Source organism: Coenobita brevimanus, chromosome 69 (assembly GCF_032717465.1).
Source record: "Coenobita brevimanus isolate Jiangsu-jjx chromosome 69, ASM3271746v2, whole genome shotgun sequence".
In the NCBI taxonomy this organism is placed as follows: Eukaryota; Metazoa; Arthropoda; class Malacostraca; order Decapoda; family Coenobitidae; genus Coenobita; species Coenobita brevimanus.
In genome coordinates this window covers 25757367-25777444 of record NC_137022.1, presented here as the reverse complement: position 1 = coordinate 25777444, position 20078 = coordinate 25757367, and the positions used below count along the sequence as shown (strand labels likewise).

Here is a 20078-nt window from a genome sequence, read left to right as displayed (position 1 = left end):
TGTATGGAAGGGTTAAGGTTTTCAGTCACATGCCATTATTTTATATTTTCTTGCTAACACCAGACGATATTTTTTTTTTTTTAGGGTAGATCTCTGGTACTGAAGAAGATAGTGAAGAATATCACATCCATCCAGGCGAGTAGGAAAGGTCAGTTATATATGTGGGAAAAGTTAATGAAGGTTATACAAGATGGTTCATATTTAAGGCTTCTCTCACTGATGGACGATTTCTAGTGTGTTGCTAGGACGGCTTAGTCAGTATTATCAGTGTCTAACCTGCATCTTTTTTTTTTTCTCTCTCTCTCTCTCTCTCTCTCTCTCTCTCTACACCCACTGCCACACTTACACCCAGACTAACAGACTGAGCCGTGCCCGCAACACACAAGGTACCACCAGAAGTGTTTCTAGTGGATCGTTGTTTATGCATCACCCTGTATTTATGTAGCTTCTCAGGTTTGAAGTTTTTAATTTTTTTGAGTTTCAGAAAGTACAAAGAAGTCACATCAAAATTAAGTGGTTGATCATATATATTTTTATTGCTACCATCAGACGATTGCACCATGCTTTGGGAATTTTTTTAAATGAGATTTTTTTTAACTCTACCTAGCTGTGACTTCACTGCATGGTAGAGGTATGTCTGAAGACAACAAATATATATATATATATATATATATATATATATATATATATATATATATATATATATATATATATATATATAAAAGGCATTGTGGGACACATGGTGATAGTGACGCAGTTTCCAGACAGCTTTGTAGTAGTTGCAGGCCCAGGCCTACATGAAGGTGAAACCCACTGGACTACAGGCTGAAGCTGCCATTCTCCTGCAGTCCAACCGCATCCTTTTCGGGGGATAGGTAGGAAGTATAAGGAAGTTTGTATAACAGACAGTGAAGCACCTTGGTTATATAGGTGCCACCACGTGAAGGCGTCCCTCTCCAGGACCACGAGACAGTCCAAAGGAACTGTTGAATTCAGCTCTCCAAAAGCCCACGCCCAAACCAACAGATTGAGCCGGCCTAACAACACGTACCTCAAGATGAGCTTCTAGTGAAGCGCATTTTATTGACCATCCTGTACATGGGTGGCTCTGTTAAAAAGCCCACAGTTAGATTCCTTGAGTTACCCCCTATCTGTAATTAACTTTAGAACAGTATGCACTGATACAGCGAGGTGACAGTAACATGATAGCGTCACCCGTATCACTGTAAACACAAGATAATGCTGGTTACCTTTGGCTGGTATGTTCGCTAATGAGTAAGCTGTCGAGTAGTTGTGACGCCGATGTCAGAAAAATTGAGAAAATATTTGTTTTGACTTTCAGTATTGGTTTGACCGAATAGGGCAACGTTTATATATTTTTTTCAGTTTTGGTTTGACGTTTTGAGTATATGTTTTTCTTTTATTTTCAGTTGTGGTTTGACGCTCACCATACGGTAGTTTTTTTTTTTTTTTTTTTTTTTGCAACCTCCAGACGGTTTTATTCAGCTGAGGAAAGGTCTCTTGCGCTGAGGAGGTTGAACAGCCTGCATTAACTCAGTCGATATTCTTACGTCTTTCTGTTTCCTTTGCCCTCTCCAAACGATTTTATCCAGTTTATGTAGTGTCTCGTACTGTTTGATCGGTTCTAACTCTCTTTACTACGAGAACACGAGAACTCATAGCTAAGCCCATAGAACCCAGCCATCTATCATCTATTCCCTGTTTCTTCCTTTTAAACAAAACAGAAACCCTGGGCTACTCTACTTGGTCCCGACATAAAGCAAGGGTGACCACCTTTACTCGTCCCTGACTAGCATTATGCGAAAACCCCAGCCAGCCCTCAGATGGAGACTTACAGGCTGTACCTGGTTGGAGTGCCTTAACCCACTGGACTACCAGGCGTCATTGGATTATATGTTTACCACCCAGAATAGTAAATGGTTTCTTGGGTTACAGGACGAGTAAAACTTTAAATTCGGCAACTGGGCAGGGTTAAAGCACGGAGTAGACTCAGCACAGTCTGTGGGAAGCTGATTTTGTAAGAGTTTATGTGACCTTTCCACTTTGGATCTCGAGAAAAGGAGACGTCGAGGATACTGAGAGATAATTAAGGTCTGAATTTTGTGTGTTAAGTTGGAAACCAGGTGTGTCATAGTCTCGTCCTTGATATTTTTAAATGATTGTTGTGATGAACCGACGATGTGAGGAGCGCGTAGTAGAGGGTGGAGTCAGTGAATAGGTGGATGAGGTTAGATGTACAGCTCAGCAGGCTAGTGATGAATAAATGAACAGGGGTGGTAAAGGGTGGAGTCATCAATGAATGTGTGTATAGGGTTAGATGTACAGCTTAGGACATTAGTGATGAATAAATGAATGGGAGTGGTAAAGGGTGAAGTCATCAGCGGATGGATGGATAGGGCTATGTGTACAGCTCAGCAGGTCTTTGATGAATAGGAGAAACAGATATGGTGACAAGACAAAATTCTGATGAATACCACTATTAACAGATTGTGAAGAACAGTGACCGTTCACGACAGCAGCAATAGAAGGACTAGAAGAGAAACGAGATGAAATATCAGAGTAAATACAGGAGTTAAACTAGAAAGCATTCAGAGTGCGCATACCTCCACCAATGTCGTTGCCATTAACAAGGATCCTGATCCTGATCTGAGGAGATATTGTGTGGAATACATAGGGTCCGGATCCGCCCGCAAATTTAATCAATTGTTCCTTGACCCATGGCCTACTCCACAAAATGTTATTGAAATTCATTGAGAACGTTTGCAGACATTGTGCGGGATACACAGGATTCGGATTCGCCCCCAAATTTAATCAATCCTTTCTTGCCCTATGGCCCACCTACAAAATTTCATTGAAATTCATTGAGAACTTTTGGAGATATCGTCTGGACAGACAAACAAACATTGGTGAATGTATAACCTCCTCCAACATCGTTGGCGTAAAGAGTATGTTTCTCTCTCTCTCTCTCTCTCTCTCTCTCTCTCTCTCTATCTATCTATCTATCTATCTCTCATCCGTAGGTGTGAAAATAGGTCTGAAGGATGACGACGAGGTAGTAATCAGCTCAGAGAAATAAAAAAAGAAAATCCAGACTCCAGGAATAAATTTCAAATTTCAATCATCAGAAAACACAGTGACTTAAGGGAAAATATGCTGGTGAGAGTTGGCCTTTATTTAGCTTAGGAATTGCCTTTTGACGAAGTGGGTAAAATCTCCTAAATACTTATAACTCCAGTCCGATGATTTTTTTTCTTTTGTGCTGGCTAATGAACAGACGGTTATATTCAGCTTAGGAAATACCTTTGATAATGGAAGAGTTAATGAAGGTTATATTTTTTACTCAGCTTGTAGTCTCTCTAAAAAAAATAACTAAAGAAAATCGTCTGGATAAGAATAAAATGAAAAATATGACGTCATAGTGATGCGGTTAATACTGGATTCGAGAGGATCTGGGGACACTGTACAGGGGTGAAGATTGTGTAAATACCCAGATCGCTGAATAAGCCACAGTACTGGCTCGGAACCTGTGCTGTAGGCCTAGTATCTAATCTGGGTATCTATGTAGGGAGGGCTGGATGTGATAGGGTGGCAGTAGAGCAGACACCAGTTGTGGGTATAGGCGGGACAGACATGATAAGGGTGTGTGGATGGTGTGCTGGTGGTAGCGTGGTCAAGGTGTGGTTGGCGGGTGCTGCCGTGTCTTACCTTGAACACATGTTTACCCATGTGATTATAGAGATGTACTGTTTGTTTCTGTGGATACATTTGATAGTTTGTTAGTTTGATCACTTATATAAGGGAGTTATATGTGCTCTGTCAAGTTCAGTAATGACCTGTACAGCTTTTCTCAGTGATAATCATCATCGTCATCATTATCATCATCATCATCGTCGTCAGCATGAGTTAGTCCACTACAGGACAAATGCCTCTCCCATCTTTTTCCAGTCTGGTCCGTTGGCTGTTTCATTCAGTCCAACAGCTCTCCACATCTCATTTCAGTCTTGCTCTCTTTCTGCCTCTTTCTCTGTCTCCATCTCTGGGTTGCCCTGTTTTCCTGATTTCCCCATCTGTTAGCCGTTCTAAAAAGGACATAACCTTCCCATCTCCATTTTGCCTTTTTAAGTGTAGTTTTTATCTGCAATAAGACACGCACTTGCAAGTTAAGTACAGCCAGTCCAGCAACATAAATACCTTCATGCACTTCACACGTGCAGTTCAGTCTTTCACAACTACACTGGCGCTTAATGCATTGGGTGGGTGGGTGTGGTAACAAAAGGTGTAATTTTCGGCCTTATGGATCAGTTGTCTTTCATGATCCGGTATGAAAGTGTATATATTCTATTCGCTTTAAACAGACGTAAAAGTGCCATCACTCCACCTTGAACGTTGAGTTATAATAAAAGATAAATGAGATAGATAATAGAATACGATGCTAGTTACGAAAGTGTTATGGAAACGATGCAAAACCGTAGTATTGTCCTATCCTGTCTCTGACCTACGGGAACTAAGCTGCGTAAGGACAAGATAATTACTAGAATATGGTACTGTTATTGAAGAAGTGGAAAGAATGCAAAACCGTAATACCGTCTTACCATGCCACTGTGCTACGGGAAATGAGCCGCAAAAGAACGACGATCTCTGCCTAATTAAAGTGGGTGAACTACAATAGACTTGCCCGCCAATGTCTGTGAACTCTAGTCTTTCAAACGTTGTGTTCAGGCATCGCGAAGTTAGCTGAGTTTGGCTCTTCCCTGCTTTCTTTGGGTAAGATAATTTTACGTGCTTTAGCCCCCACCCCCCCGTCTCTCTCTCTCTCTCTCTCGGGTCAGAAGATTAAATCTATTAACCCTTTCGCATCTGTGTACGTAAGAGATATTTTATTCATGCCAACAAAATAATGGGATTGTTTTCATCTGAGGGAACTGGGCTACTTTCACAACTTGATTAATTAGCTATAGTAAAATAAAAGCTGACAAGCGTTATTTGTTGAGTAGGAACGAATCTTCTTGGTTACTAGTCAAATAGGCCCTCCAGTCTGATACATGGCTATCGACTGAGCTGAAAGAAGTTAGGGTATTGAGGATTATTAGCAGATGTAGTTCCAGATTCATATGAAACGTGAACCCAGTGGACTGCAGGCTGAAAGTTGCCCTTCTCTAGCAGTCCCTCATCCTCCTTTTTGGGGTAACGGTGGGAGCTGAGGGATGTTTGTATAACCGGACATCTGAGCCACCAAAGTATATCAGTGTCACCACGTGAAGGCATCCCTCTCCAGTACCACAGGTTAGAGTAGACACACTATAGCATTCAGAGGGCTGATTTGTAGTCAAAAAAAAAAAAAAAAAAAGTTCCTTATTTCATCTGTAGAAAATTTGCAACTGTCGAAATACACTGAAAATATCTCTGCCAGTGCGTGTTTCAGATGGTTCAATTTTTCTGCTACGTATTCATCAAACACTGGGAAGATATTTGTGTCTCTCTGTACCTGATCATTAATACTCTGGCTCCTGTGACTCACTCAGCTGAAGACAATCATCGTGCGTGTGGTGGAAAGGAATACTAGAGTTTTTCCGGTCATTGGAGTGTTAGTGGGATCTGTTAACACTCAGCTATGACTCGCTCATCTGAATATAGTCGTCTGGTGCTACTAAAAATAAAACAATACCTCCTGTAGGCCAAAGAATTACCAATAGTAGTAGTAGTAGTAGTAGCAGTAGTGGTGATAGTGGTGGTGGTGATAGTAGTAGTAGTAGTAGTAGTGAGGGTGGTGGTGATAGTAGTAGTAATAGTAGTGACGGTGGTGGTGATATTAGGAGTAGCAGTAGAAGCAGTGGTGATGGTGGTGGTAGTATAGTGGAAGTAATAGCAATAGTACGGTAGTAACCCCAGGATAATCTGACACGTAAATCCAATGGACTGTAGGCCAAAGTTGCTCATATTCCACAGTCCACCATCTTCCATTCAGGGGATATGGAGGAGATTGATTTTTTTTTTTTTTTTTTTTTTCGCCACCACCTAGCCATATTGGTGCCACCCCGTGAAGGCGTCCCTCTATTCCACGTTGCATAGGGGGCATCGTAACTCCACCTTTGCTGTGGTTGATTTTCCATAGTACACCTTAACATTCCCTTATATATTGTTTATGTCATTTTAATATCGGTATACTTTGCATCAGTGACACAAGCGGTGTCATGCCTGCAAGGGCTATTCAGGCTTCTTGGGGAACTGGAGGGTGAGTCAGTGAGTGTGGCCCTCGTAATTGGGCAGATGATTAGTTATTGATTTAAGTAGGTATTCGTTTACTTATTTTGCTTTCTGGGCCGTAGGCTACCTCACCCCATCCATAGGTGGGAATTGAGGTCGTGATGATGATCGTCGTCGTCATCACTTATAATTGTCATAGAGGGTATCATCATCATCATCAGCATCAACTTTGCTCTTATAGTTGCCAGAGAGGGACTTATTAGCGAATTACATGTAAAAGTAGCTTGGTAACCCGGGGTTACAAAAATAAAGAAATAAGTAATAATAACTAATAATAATAGTAGGCTAGTAGTAGTATTAGCAGTTGTAGTAGTAGTAGTAATGATAATGATAATAACAAGTAAACTTAGGTTAGTATTAGCAGCAGCCGTAGTAGTAGTAGCAGTAGTAGACTAGTAACTATTAGCTGCAGCAGCAGCAGTAATAATAATAATAATAATGAATTATATTATTATTATTATTATTATTACTGAACACTTCACCACTAAGGATCTGCACTGAGTATAATCGTCTGCAGGAAACAAGAATGAAAAGTCATCCTCGTACTGAGAGGGATATAAAAAAGAACCCGAGACGAACGAAGAGAGAGAGACGCATACTGCGCTCCACTTCAGTGCCAATAAATTAATCACCTTTAAACACATAGTATCCAGCAGCAGGCTTCCCACACCTTTTATTGTTAAACAGTTTGCTTGTATACTTTTGTTGCCGTTTTTAGTTTTACTCGTGTTGAGTTCAATTTTGTTTTAGTACAGCAGTTTTAATTTTTTGGGCTTCTTAAGACCGAGTTATTACGGCGTCAAGATCACTTGTCTCCAGACTAGAGAGCGAATTATTAAACTCTCAAAAAATAAGAGCAGAGGAATAGGCATTAGAAAGCCTTCTAGGGGAAAAAAAAAAAAGTCAGGGAAATGTGTCTCTAAAGGCACGCCCACAGTCATAGGGTACAGTACAGTACGTGTGGGTGTTGGACTATGGTATACTGTTTTTACTCAAACTTTCCCCCATCTCTGGGGAGGGTGGGAGAAGAATACTTCCCTGATACCCCTGCTTGTCGCAAGAGGCGACTAAAAGAGGCCTTTTTGTCTCCAGTCTTTCTCACCATTCTGCCCTCTTCTGCTCTTCTGTCCTTCCTCTTGATATTTCCCTGTTTCTTCCGGCCTTGTATTTTCCCTTTACGCCTACGTTGCCATATAGCTATATTATAACTTGGTGCTAATTCTTCACTGTTCTTTCTTTCAAATGTGTCCATATTTTCATCTTTTTGCAGCTTGTTTCACGTAGTTCTTTGGTAGAAGGAAAATGATACCTCTCTACATGCTTTCCAAAGCACTTCTTTATGACTAGCTTCATTATCCACTGTCAGTTTATAACAACTCAGGATTCAAGACGGAGAGATTGGAATTTTAGGTCAGGTTACAGTAAAAAAGAGTATAATAGAGATGCTTGGGAAATGCTCATGTGGTCGCACTAATATGATACATCATTCCTGTTTCTGCTCCGCTGTTTATAGCGTGTCTCGTCGCCAAGCTTGGAAGGTGAGAATGGTATTAGTAGACTTTGGGTGAGGATAGTGTGCTCGAACACCACATATGCCCCCAGATCGTGTGGGCGGGCCTATAGAACGGTTACTGTGACATCCTAAGAGTTTATTTACACGATCAATAGGCATTGTGTGAGTCGGTGTGTGGCACTGGAAAATGCTTGGAAAATGATCGCGTAGAGCCGTAGGCTAATGAACCGGATAAAGCATCATCCTTACTGCTGCAGTGTGTGTGTGTGTGTGTGTTATTCATGTAAGCGAATCTTGCATACCTCCCCAGTGGAGCGTACTGTATTTGGGATTCATTTCGGTGGGATAAAAGAAATGAACAATGGAAACGGACTGTAAGCAGCACTAACATCGCCATTTCACTGTTGCCACTTCTTAATATGATCATTCGGCAGTGTTCTGTTACAGGTACTGTATTTCGATTTTGTAAGTACATATTGTATTACGGACGAGAGTTTAGTATATGTACTGAAGATGATACTGAGGATGATGTGCTAGAATTCAATTTAGTGTTATGGTATGGAAGTTATATTGACGACTTTAGTGTTAGGGTACATAGAATTATTGGACAAATATCATTGTTAACCACTTCAGTCTGATAACATTTTTTATCATTCTTACCTTCGGACAATTTTAACAGCTTTGTAGAGTTTGGGGAGGTTGTAGCTTAAAACCTTTCTCTACGCTAGGGCTTCTAAGATGAGTGTCTCTAAATAGCAAGAATGGAATAGAAAATGAATGGGTGGCGCCGAAATACGTACAACGTTACAGACTCAAAAGTAGATCGGGGACTCGGCGTAGAATGGACCGCTGAATGACGAGTCCATTCCACCATATCATGAGTACTGTCAAGGAGTGCCAGATAGTAGGGAATTACATGTTAAATTTTAAAGTTGTCTTATAAAGCAGTAGTCCAGTGTATTATATTGCATTATTAATGGGTGGTGTATTTTTACTGACATCTTTGAAATAATATGTCGGCAATATAACTAGGTGGAAACTGTAGAGCGAGATCCTTATATTTACAATCTTTCTCAAACTTCAGTTTTGTAGAAGCCTGCTTGTCTTTTTTTTTTTTTTTTTTTTTAATCTGCCATATACTTCACAGACTAGTATTTAAGTGAATTACGAAAACATTTTTTTTTTTCAAGTTTAAAATTTCTGTGGATACTGTTATAGTGGAAAAGATTTAAGATCCTTAGTAAATACAGAACCAGCCATATGTGCGTGCGTCAGCAATGAAAGATAACCCGTATTTAAGTCAGTGTGCTGGGAGCCTTCACAATGGTTGGGTGCAGTATTGCTGTGTGATTTTCAAACAGTATCTTGTAGTCTATTCTTGCTACCAAAATTTACTTCAAGATGAACAAAGTGCCCCCCACCATCCAGGCGATAGAGGCCAGCTGCTGTGTGACCGTTCCCAACAAAAAGAAAAACAGAATGTGAGTCTTGAAGGGGTTTTATTTTTTGACATTGCCTTTGTTTATTGACAGTTCTTTGGTTGGCACAGTATAAAAGATCCTGTAGTATTGAAGTGATTTTTGTGGTTATTTGTTTTGCATTTTGGTATTGTTATTCATATATATTCCTATATGTAAATTCTATCTATCTATCTATATACCTATCGGGTAGGCTGCTTCCCCCAAGGAAATTAGATATATAATTTTGGCAGAAACTAAAACTTTAACACCACATTAACAGACAACTGTGACTAGCAATATTGTAGGCTTTCGGTGAGACATAAATACTGAAGTTGCCTTGACCATGAGGGGTGTTAATGGTAAAGGTCTGTAATTCTCTTATGTGTAATGGTTATTTTCAGTACAGCACTTGTTTAACTCGAGGGGAGACACAGGGTTTCAGTGCAATTTTGTGTTGTTCGGGTTCCTCTCGTTAGTAATTTTTTTTTATTTTTCCTCTATCAATTCCTCTGAAAATTACCAGGTAGTAAAGACGGAGATACGCTAGTTAGGCTACACGAGGGTGAGGTTAGGTTAACTTTAGTCTGGTTTGGTTAGATTAAGTTAGGTCTGCTTAAAACAGCTGCTTTAGTTCTTGTTGTCCTTATGTGTGTTCTGGTTTGGTTGCGTGTAGTTAGATTAATGTTGTAGGGGGTAAATTTGCCGTTTCGGACAACACCTCTCTGGAAGAGAATATCCTAACCAAACCAAAAATTAACTAACATAGGACTCTTACTGTAACGTGAGTCAAGGTAAGTAGCAGCTCCTGAATAAAAAGGAAATTGGAGATGTTGTTTGAAAGCGCAGTACTGTATACCTGTGAGAGGAGGTGTGGGGGGCATCCCATCAAAGCCCTCAGTTGGGACAGGTGTTTCGTATACGGATAAAGCAAGATCTCTCTCTCTCTCTCTCTCTCTCTCTCTCTCTCTCTAAGCAGTTTGTTTTAGTATAAGTTTCCAGTGAAAATGCTTGTTTTTCCATTATTTTCTATACCCATAACCTCACATTCCCATGGGTCCCCCAGTGTTGATAGGGGGATGGAGGAGGGTGGAAATAATGGGAAACAAGGCACTGTGGCACAGTGCCTGATGGTGTCTACCCCCACCTTTACCTAACCTGATAATCTAACCCAACTTAGCCAAATCTTTCTTAAGCGGGCATATCCAGACCTAGCCTTCCTCAATACAACTTAAACAGTTCAAAATGATAAAGTAAATAAATTTGGGTAGATATGGTGAGGTTTCAGCAAGTACTGGTATTCATCATCACACCTTTGAAACAAACAAATGTCAGGAAAGCAAAGTATAGATAAAAACAACAGGAAAACAAAATCACCATGAAGCAGTTGTTTATCACGAAGAAAGTACTGTAATTAGAAAATACATTGTAGATGACTGAAATATTAAAACATGAACTGGTACCAGTAAGATTTAAATGTTGCTTAGACTAAACTGTTAATTTACCGGTACTGGGAGATGAACTTCACAAGTAGCTAAAACGAAATTTAATTAACAAAATTTCACTAGGGTGTGGATTTTACATTTTTTCCAGGTAACTGTAGGTAGGCCTATACCTTACTGTAGTCACTCTGATGATGTACTGGTACCCTGTTGTTGTACATTGCCCTTGAGCCTTAGGAAATAGGCAGCAATCATTCATTATCATCATCTGGATCTCCTTTCCCACCCTAGGGCAGGGTGAGGAGTAACAGTGTCCAGACAGCTAAATTTGCCTAATTCAGTGGGCTATGCTTCCATTCATTCATCATTTAAGCCTTTGAAATCCTGGCTCCATCTGATAGGCCCAATAAAATTTCACCATGTTTTGTAGCTTCACATAGGCTGTACCTATCTGATAGAGCCAATCCAAATGCTGTCACTTTAAAAAGGGGTGCCAAATCCCTGGTCATGCGCTTATCCGCACAAAATTCATCCAGCTAGCTCGATCTCTTGTCAGTCCTTTGGCCTCACCAACTTCCAAAGCTCTCTTCCTCACACACTCATCCACCATATCCCACTACCTTCTTCTTGGCCTAGCTCACCTCCTCCCTCCTTCAAATTCACTCAGATTACCTTTTTCACCACTCTGTTGTCATCCATTATCTCCATATGACCATACCATCGCAATACACTCTCTTCGATTCTGGTGTCCACAGACATCCTAACTCCGCATCTTTCATGAATCACATTATACCATATCCTGTCCACCCTCTGTACTCCATGTACATTCCTCAGCAGTCCCATCTCCACTGCTCTTACTCTTGACTTGTCATTTCATACCACACCATAGTCGCACATCATTACGGTATGTTAAAGTTGGCACCAGCACTCCTTCCTGTAAGCCTCGCTTAGCTGCAACACTCAAGCCTCCGTTTCTTATCAAGGCCTTCATAGCACCAGCAACTTTCCTGCCTTGCATCACATTACTTTCCACTTCTTTTGCACATTTTCCGGTTTTATGTCACTGTACCCGAGTATTTGACCTCACTCTCTCACCCGTTCCAGTCTCTCTCCATTCACTGTATGTCACCTTCACTCTCAATAACCATCACTTTACTCTTTTCTGCATATACTCACAAGGCACGACACTCACAGACATTTACAAAACTCTGCACTATTCTACCAAGCTCTTGTCCAGGATTTGCAAGTAGCATTGCATCATGAGCATGGAGTACAACAAATTTGAGATATTCCATCCATCACCATTCATTACCAATGCCATCCCTCTCTCCATTACTCATGTTTTTACTTCTCTTATCACCCCATCCGTGTAGCCTATATATACATTGAACAACAAAGGGAACATCACACAACCTTGTCGTGCGCCCACATTCATCGTTAACACTTAGGCTAGATGCCCATTTACCCTAACACATGCTGCACTACCACCATAAAAGCTCTTGACGACACCTAGCAGCTTAGCATCTACACCATACATGTACAAAACCTTCCACAAGCCTTCTCTCCCTACTTTGTCATATGCTTTTTCCAGATCCACAAATCTCATAAACACCTTACAGTCCTGCTCACAAGCCTCACTGCAAATATTTGATCCGTACATCCTCTTCCACTCCTTAAGCCACCTTGTTCATCACTTACCATACTAAGTTCTGATATCACTCTTTGGTAGCAGTATATTGTATTAAAAAAAATGATAAGTTTCTTAGACTGAACTTTACCATGCCATGTTGATACGGCTTCAAACTTGCCCACCTGACACCGAAAAACCACTATGAGGGGAATTGGTCTTATTTGGCAACTTGTTTCCAGAACATGTAGTAACAGAACCTACAGCAGCATAAGTCACAGTATAGTGGTTTTAATAGAACAGAACACTCGGAGGTGAGTACATTACAAGAAGTTACCGTAACACTCTATTACTGTACCCCACTGTTTGATATTTGGTAAGGAATATGAGGTAAGCAAAATTGCTGAGGAAGAAGTACGGTACCATTACAGTATTTTGAAATCTCACAGCCCAGCAGAAATATGGCCCACAGATGTCAGGATATGGATCTGTATTTTGTGTATCAGTCCTGTAGCATTTTTAACCTCTTGAACCAGAGGATGCGATTAATTTTATTGATACCACAACCACAAGCTTTTATTCAACTTTTGTGAATATACTAAGTGTGAAAGGGATAATGAAGGCTGTATGTAACTACTCCAGTTCATAATAATCTCCTGATAAATAAAATCTTATAGAATAAAGAGAATAAAATACAAATTGCATCCTCATAGTAAACTACAGGTACTTAAGTACTTGTTTATCTATCTATAGTCAGACCCCATAATCCCATAAGGGGTGGCCATATGTCTTTGAGGCAGTTGTTTTACAGGGGGAGAAACGTTAGCCTTCTGCCAACCCTCATGTTGACACGTAGGGAACACATATGGATTGGTTATATGGTTACCACCCAGCACTGTAAATGGTTTCCTGGCTTGCAGGTAACCATTTGGCTTGTCACTTAATGTAAAGCCACCAGAAAAAGAAAGAAGAGTACAAAAAAGTGACAGGAAAAATGGAAGAAGTAGGACACCATTTAGATACCTCCACTAAACCATCACATTTGTCTATCTATCTGTCTGTCTATCTATCTATAGCCAGACACCATAATTCTGTATGAGGTGGCCATTTGTCTTTGAGTTGTTTTATGGGGGAGGTGCACTAACCCTCTGCCAGGCCACTTGTTGACACATAGGGAACATGTGTGGGTTAGTTATTTGGTTGCCACCCAGCATTGTAAATGGTTTCTGGCTTACAGGAAACCATTAGACTTGTCACTCACTGTAAAGCCACGTGAAAAGTAAAGAAGATTAATAAAAAATGACAGGAAAGATGGGAGAAATAGGAAGAGAGGAGGGCAGACACAGAAAAAGAATGATAAAGGTGAAGGAGGAAGTAGGCAACACTACACTGTGAGTGGTTGATGATTGCCATCACCTACCACAAAAATCATCACATACCAGTAGTAATTATGCAGATGTAAGAGGAAAGGTGTGCACACTTTGTTCCTCATTAATCATTAACATTCTCCTGGGGTTCATCATTTCTGGTATTACCATACCGGTATTTTATTCAGCTAAGAATTGATTATATGAACCAGAGAGTGTTGATATTATCACCATTAATCCTCTCATGGTTGGGGCAGCTCTGACATTTTAGTCCAGCTGTTGCCAGATTATTGTACTAAGCTAAGATTGAGTAATGGAAACCTGAATATTTAAGAGCATTCCCAGGAAAAGTTGTAAATTTATTCTCTGAATACTCTTTAGTAACACTACCTTGTTTTGGTGATCGAGTTTTTCAGCATCTTACTTTTATTTATTCTGGTATTGTAACTGCTTATAACCCTAGCACCACCTTAGTTGTTTTACGAGATATATATTCATTTTTTTTTTACAGTAGCTAGCATAATTGGTTCACTGTGTGAGTAGTTTATATTGTAGGTTAATTTTCTTAATTTTCAAGGCAATATTTCATCCAGTTCATAAATTTCTTTCATTTCTTAGTGAAATGTTTCCAATATTGACTACTGTACTGTGTGTGTGTGTGTGTGTGTCTCCATTAGTATCTTCCAGGATTACTTCCTGTATTTTTCCCCTTTAATGTGAACATTGGTGAGACATTTAAAAAGTAATAATAATAATATTGGAAGCAATCTAAAAAATAAAAAACTAAAATGAAGGTGTAAAAATGGGCAGAACAAATAAAACAAACATTTGCATTTTAAAGTTCATATGCTTCGGTTGTATGCAGTATCTACTGATGATGTCAAATAGAACAAGCCTGTGACCTACTCACCATTTGGATTTAATTAACCTGACAGCACCATTATTTTTTTCTTCTTAAGGAATTGAGAGACTATAATGTTGAAAAAAGGGGGAGGGTAATACCATAATGACAAAACCATAAATGCCATCAGAACAGTGGCTGTTTTAATGTTTTACTTTTTGCTACTGATAGACATACCTACAGTGCTCTTTTACTTATAGTACAGGGAAGTGCCCTGATATGGATGGGCTTGAAGTTCATATCTGACCTGTATTAAAAAAAAAAATCAAATTTCTTGTAAAAAATGTTCCAGTTCAGTAAGCTGAGATCAGCTACAGTAGCTGATTTTCTGTAGAAGTATCTTCATTTGCTGTGCTCATTAATTTTTTCACTCGGGCACCTAGCAGCAGCAACTTAACCCTTCTGTAATAGGTAGAAATGGGATTAGTGTCATCAGATACCAAGAGGTTAAGAATTTTTAATCCTTGAATTTAGTGACGTTGTTTTCATCTTCATCAGGGCACTTAGTCATATTCAGCTGAAGGGGATGTAGGGTTGTGATGGTTTATGAAGGCTATAACTAACCTCAACCAGTCTTTCAGAAAGACTTCCCTTAGCAGATTGAAGTAATCAGGTAGTAGCAATACAGCACTTTAATATGGATTATGTAGCTACAGTAATTTCTCCTTGTTAGTAGTCCCCCCCCCCCTCCCATTTTTTTTTTCCCACTCTTAAAGCCATAGTAAATTGAAAATATATATATATATTTTTAAAGTTCTAATGCTACCTATTAAATGGATTTGCCAGTTCTCACAGTTTAGCCTATAATACTGGTTGCATGGAAAAAGATGTGATATTTTGCAATGCTACAGTTCTAATGCTACTTATTAAGCTATCTTGTCAGTTTCTTTCAGCTTTTATTAGTGGATATGTGGAAAAAGGTGTGATATTTTGGAATATTACTAAGTGTCAAGTGGGGTTGGTGGAGGATTAGTGCCCCTCCCTGTAAAACAATTAACTCTAAGCCGTTGGCCACCCCGTTTGGGATACATGGTGTCTGGCAATGAATGAATGAATGAAAAAATTCTAATGCTGCCAATGAAAGAGATATGCCAATTTTTCACAGTTTACAGTACTGTACTTGAATGGAATGGTATGGCTTTGGAATATATCTCATCATTAAAGAGAAATGCAGCATCAGTAATATATATCAATTTCTGCACTTGTGGACTACTTTATATCCTTCATTCCAAATAAAAATGTTTAGTGTGCAATTATTAGCATTTTTTTTTTCAAGGTGATCTTCTATGGGTTAAATACGGTACCAGGTTGGAGTTAGCTGTCAGCCATGTAGATGCAGTAATTAGCCTTCATTTAGCCCCTTCAGTCCAGTAATATTTTAAATGTAATTGTTACTACTACAGTCAGCTTGTTTTCATCTGAGGGGACTGGGTTACTCTCACAATTTGAATACGAAGTTGCGGTTGCAAGAAATTCAATGAGCTTTACTGTAGTTATGATGTATGAATGAGTCTCCTTGGTATTGTGTATAATCAAATTGACTCTCCAGTCGGACTGCACTTGACAATCAGAAGAGCTAAAAGGGTTGCTTCTTCTGAAGAAGAAACCTTGTGAACTAAGGAGATGAGGTGTAGTATTCATTTGTTCCTTCATTACACAAGACCTACCTAGTGTTGAATAAAATCATCTGGAAGCAAGCAAGAATAGAAAATACATCATTGCAATGAAGAGGTTAGAATCACATTTTGTGTTAGTATGGTTTTTAACTGTAGTAGTGGTAGTACTGTATTTGGTTTTACTAGCATTAAATGAGACAAGGGTATTTTGTCCTCATTCACTGATCATCGAGAAGTCTTGATTTATGGAGATGGCTGCACTGAGTTCAGAGTTAGAGATATTAAGTTTTGTAAATGGGTGTGTAAGTGTGAATGAACTGTGAAGTGTTGAGTCTCCAGCAAATGAATGGATGGAATTGTAGGTGACAGATAAGAGATCATTAATATGAACCAGGAACAGAGTTGGCGCCAGAGCTGAACCTTGTGGCATGCCAACATTAATTGAGTGGAAATTGGAATATACATCATCTACTTTTATTTTTCTGTTGCTGGAGATATGAGGAAAGCAGAGGATCGGAAGACGTTATTCCATAGCAAGGGAGTTTGGATAGCATGGAACGGTGCCACATTCTGTCGAAAGCTTTAGAAATATCAAGGGCTACTGCATGAGTTTTTCCATTTTGGTCAATTGACTGGTGGATGGTATGAGTCAGGAGACTGACTCATGACAAAGACCATAATGTCTTTCACTAAGTAAGTTGTTGGATTCAAGGTTAGAGTTGGTGTCTCTTGTTGGAGGAATGCAAGTCAAGAGTGAGAGCAGTGGAAATTAGTTATTTGAGAGGAGATGGGTAAGAAGAGAGTGGATGAGGAATTTGAGTGTAAAGTGGAGGGAATGTAAGAAACTTTTCTAGAAAGAGGTAAAGAGAGTTAGACAGGGTGCCAAAGAAATTAGTTGGCGAGTGAAAGATAAAAATGGTAGATTACTAGTGAAGGGAGAAAAAGTGAGTAGATGGAGAAAACGCTTTAAGGAATTGTTGAACATAGAGAATGAAAGTAATGTGAGTATAAGTGGCTGGGGAATGGCTGGGAGACAGAGGGATGTGAGAAGAGAGGAAGAAATCAGTAGGATGGAAGTTGTGGAAGTGATGAAGAAAGTTAAAATGGGGCCAGGAATTGATGGAGTGTGTGGTGAAATGCTGAAACATGGGGGAGAGATAGTAGTAGAATGGATGTGGAGGATGTGTAGATTGGCCTGGGAAGAAGATAGAGTCCCAGATGATTGGAAGTCAGGTATAATTATTCCCCAGCACAAAGAAAAAAGGGAAAAAGAAGTATGTGGTAATCATAGGGGGATTTGTCTTCTTATCATCATCATCAAATCCTACGTTGCCCCATGAGGAGCGTAGGAGCCTGGGGCTAGGCAAGTTGGTCCTGGCATTTAAGATGAGAGTGACCAGCCTCACTCATCCCTGAGTGGCATTATGTGAGCAGTAAACCCCAATTGTCCCTTGGATATAAACCTTCACTGGCTCGATCCGATTGGAGAGCAGCAATTACCCACTAAACCACTAGGCATCATAATTTGGTTATTTGGTTACCACCCAGCATAGTAAATGGTTTCCTGGTGTACAGGAAACCATTTGGCTTGTCACTTAGTGTAGAGTCATCCATAAGCAGAAGGAACAGGAAAGAATGAAGGAAAGAAAGACAAAAGAGAGGGTGTAAAGTCATCCGTAAGCAGAAGGATGAGGAAAGAATGAAGTAAAGAAAGACTGAAGAGGAAGGAAGGAAAGGAGGGAGGAGAGGAAAGGGCAGACACCCCAGAGCAGCACTACATCGAGTTAGTGGATGGTGAGTGCTCCCACCTGCCACTAGTAAAAATAATAGATATGGTAAAAGGTATGAAAATGAAAGATTTAATAATTCCGGGTAAGTAGCAAAAAATCGTCACGGTGCAGATATGTGTAGAATGTGGTACGTAAAGTATAGGACCTGTCTTGCTAGAGTGGCCTCCTGAATCTAATCTAATCTGGAGAACAGTCTCAAGTAGGGCAGTGGCTGGGGACAGCACTGGATTTGTGTGCATGTGTTTGTGTGTGTGTGTGTGTGGTTAACCTCTTTGCTTATTAGTTTTTTGGTCAAAGTTTAGTTTTAGTTTATTTTTTACCATCATAGAGTCAGTACTGTGTGTGTGTGTATTTGCCTAGTTTACCTAGTTGTATTTACCTAGTTGCGATACACAGCAAATGAGCTACACTCGTGGGGTCCTGTCTCTGTTTCTCAATGAGTCAAATTTTGCTTTAAACTCGTTTAAGTTTTTAGACTGGACGATCTCTTTGTTCAGGTTATTCCACAGGTCTATACATCTATAAGGAAAACTATATTTCTTGATATCCTTCAAGCTGCTTGGGTTCTTCAGTTTCATTCTATGTCCTCTTGTTACTTACTTATCCCATAAAAACATCTTCTCTTCAATTTTGTCTACTCCCATCATGGTCCTGAACACTTTTGTCTACTCCCATCATGGTCCTGAACACTGCAATCATGTTGCCCCTCTCTCTTTCCTTTCCTTTAAGGAAGGCAAATCCAGCTTTTCCAGCCTCTCTCTGTATAACAGATCTGCCAGACTGGGGACCATCTTAGTTGCTGTCCTTTGTATTCTCTCAATCTTGTTTATATCTTTTTTTGTGGGGACCACACTACTGCTGCATATTCTAACCCGGGGCGGATCATGGCCACTATTAATTTTTTCATCATCTCCTCATCCATGTAATGAAATGCTACTCATATGTTAGTCAAAAGTTTATACGTCTCTCTGTCTTGTTAATATGTTTTTCAGGAGACAAACTATCCTGGACCAGCACTCCCAAATCTTTCTCTTCTCTCACTTTTGTGATAGGTTCATTACCCATCAAATAATTCAGTGATGGCCTCTTGGTACTTTTACCCATTTCCAATATTTTACATTTCTTTGCCTTGAATTTCATTTCCCACTTCTGGCTCCAATCATGTATCCTATCCAGATCCTCCTGCAACATTTTACAATCCTCCTCTGCCTCTACCTTCCTCAGGATCTTTGCATCATCAGCAAACAGACTTGCATAACTGTTCACTCCCTCTACCATATCATTAATGTAAATCAGGAACATTACTTTCACCAACACAGACTCCAGGGGGACTCCACTTGTTACTTCTCTCCATCCAGACATCCTGTCCTTTATTACTGTCCTCATTTGTGTGTCACTCAGAAAGTCTCTCATCCACTCCAAGAGGTTCCCCTTCAGTCCTCCTATGTGCTTGAATTTCCACATCAGTTGCTTGTGGGGTACCTTGTCAAAGGCTTTCTTCAGATCTAAATACACACAATCCACCCAACTCTCTCTCTTTCCTGTAACACATCAGTTTCTCTTGAGTAGAAGCTCAGCAAGTTGGAAACACACAGCCTTCTGCTTCTGAATCCAAACTGACCTTCAGCCAAAGTGTCCATCTCCTCCAGATATATAATTCATTTGTCTTTCAGGATTCTCTCGCACTATTTTGCAAGAGAATCTATCTATCATTACCGCTCTTTCGCCATTTGTTCCATGCCTTATCTCTTTCTTTTTTTTTTTTGTTATCATACATCTGTTGTTGAACCTTTCTCCAGATCTCCTTCCCATTAACTTTTGGCACACATTTTTCCACACCCATATTACAGATGTCTGGAAAAGCAACGTTGGGTCTGGTTAGTACTTGGATGGGTGACCGCCTGGGAACACCAGAAGCTGTTGGCATCCCTACGTGTCAAGTGGGGTTGGTGGAGGATTAGTGCCCCTCCCTGTAAAACAATTAACTCTAAGCCATTGGCCACCCCGTTTGGGATACATGGCGTCTGGCAATGAATGAATGAATGAATGTATCTCTTGTTTCCCTGAATTCTTGCCAATC

The 20078-nt window shown here is 39.9% G+C and overlaps 1 protein-coding gene across 2 annotated transcripts in view; it reads left to right on the top strand.

Moving 5' to 3' along the window:
* Window positions 1-9103: 9103 nt before the first annotated feature.
* Window positions 9104-20078, top strand: part of MFS16 (major facilitator superfamily transporter 16) — a 67777-nt gene continuing 56802 nt past the window's right edge. For both annotated transcript variants that reach the window (XM_080277179.1, XM_080277178.1), the window contains exon 1: window positions 9104-9279. In XM_080277179.1, coding sequence (XP_080133305.1) covers window positions 9200-9279 — 80 coding nt within the window. In that variant the 5' untranslated portion in view covers window positions 9104-9199. The remainder of the gene's footprint in view (window positions 9280-20078) is intronic.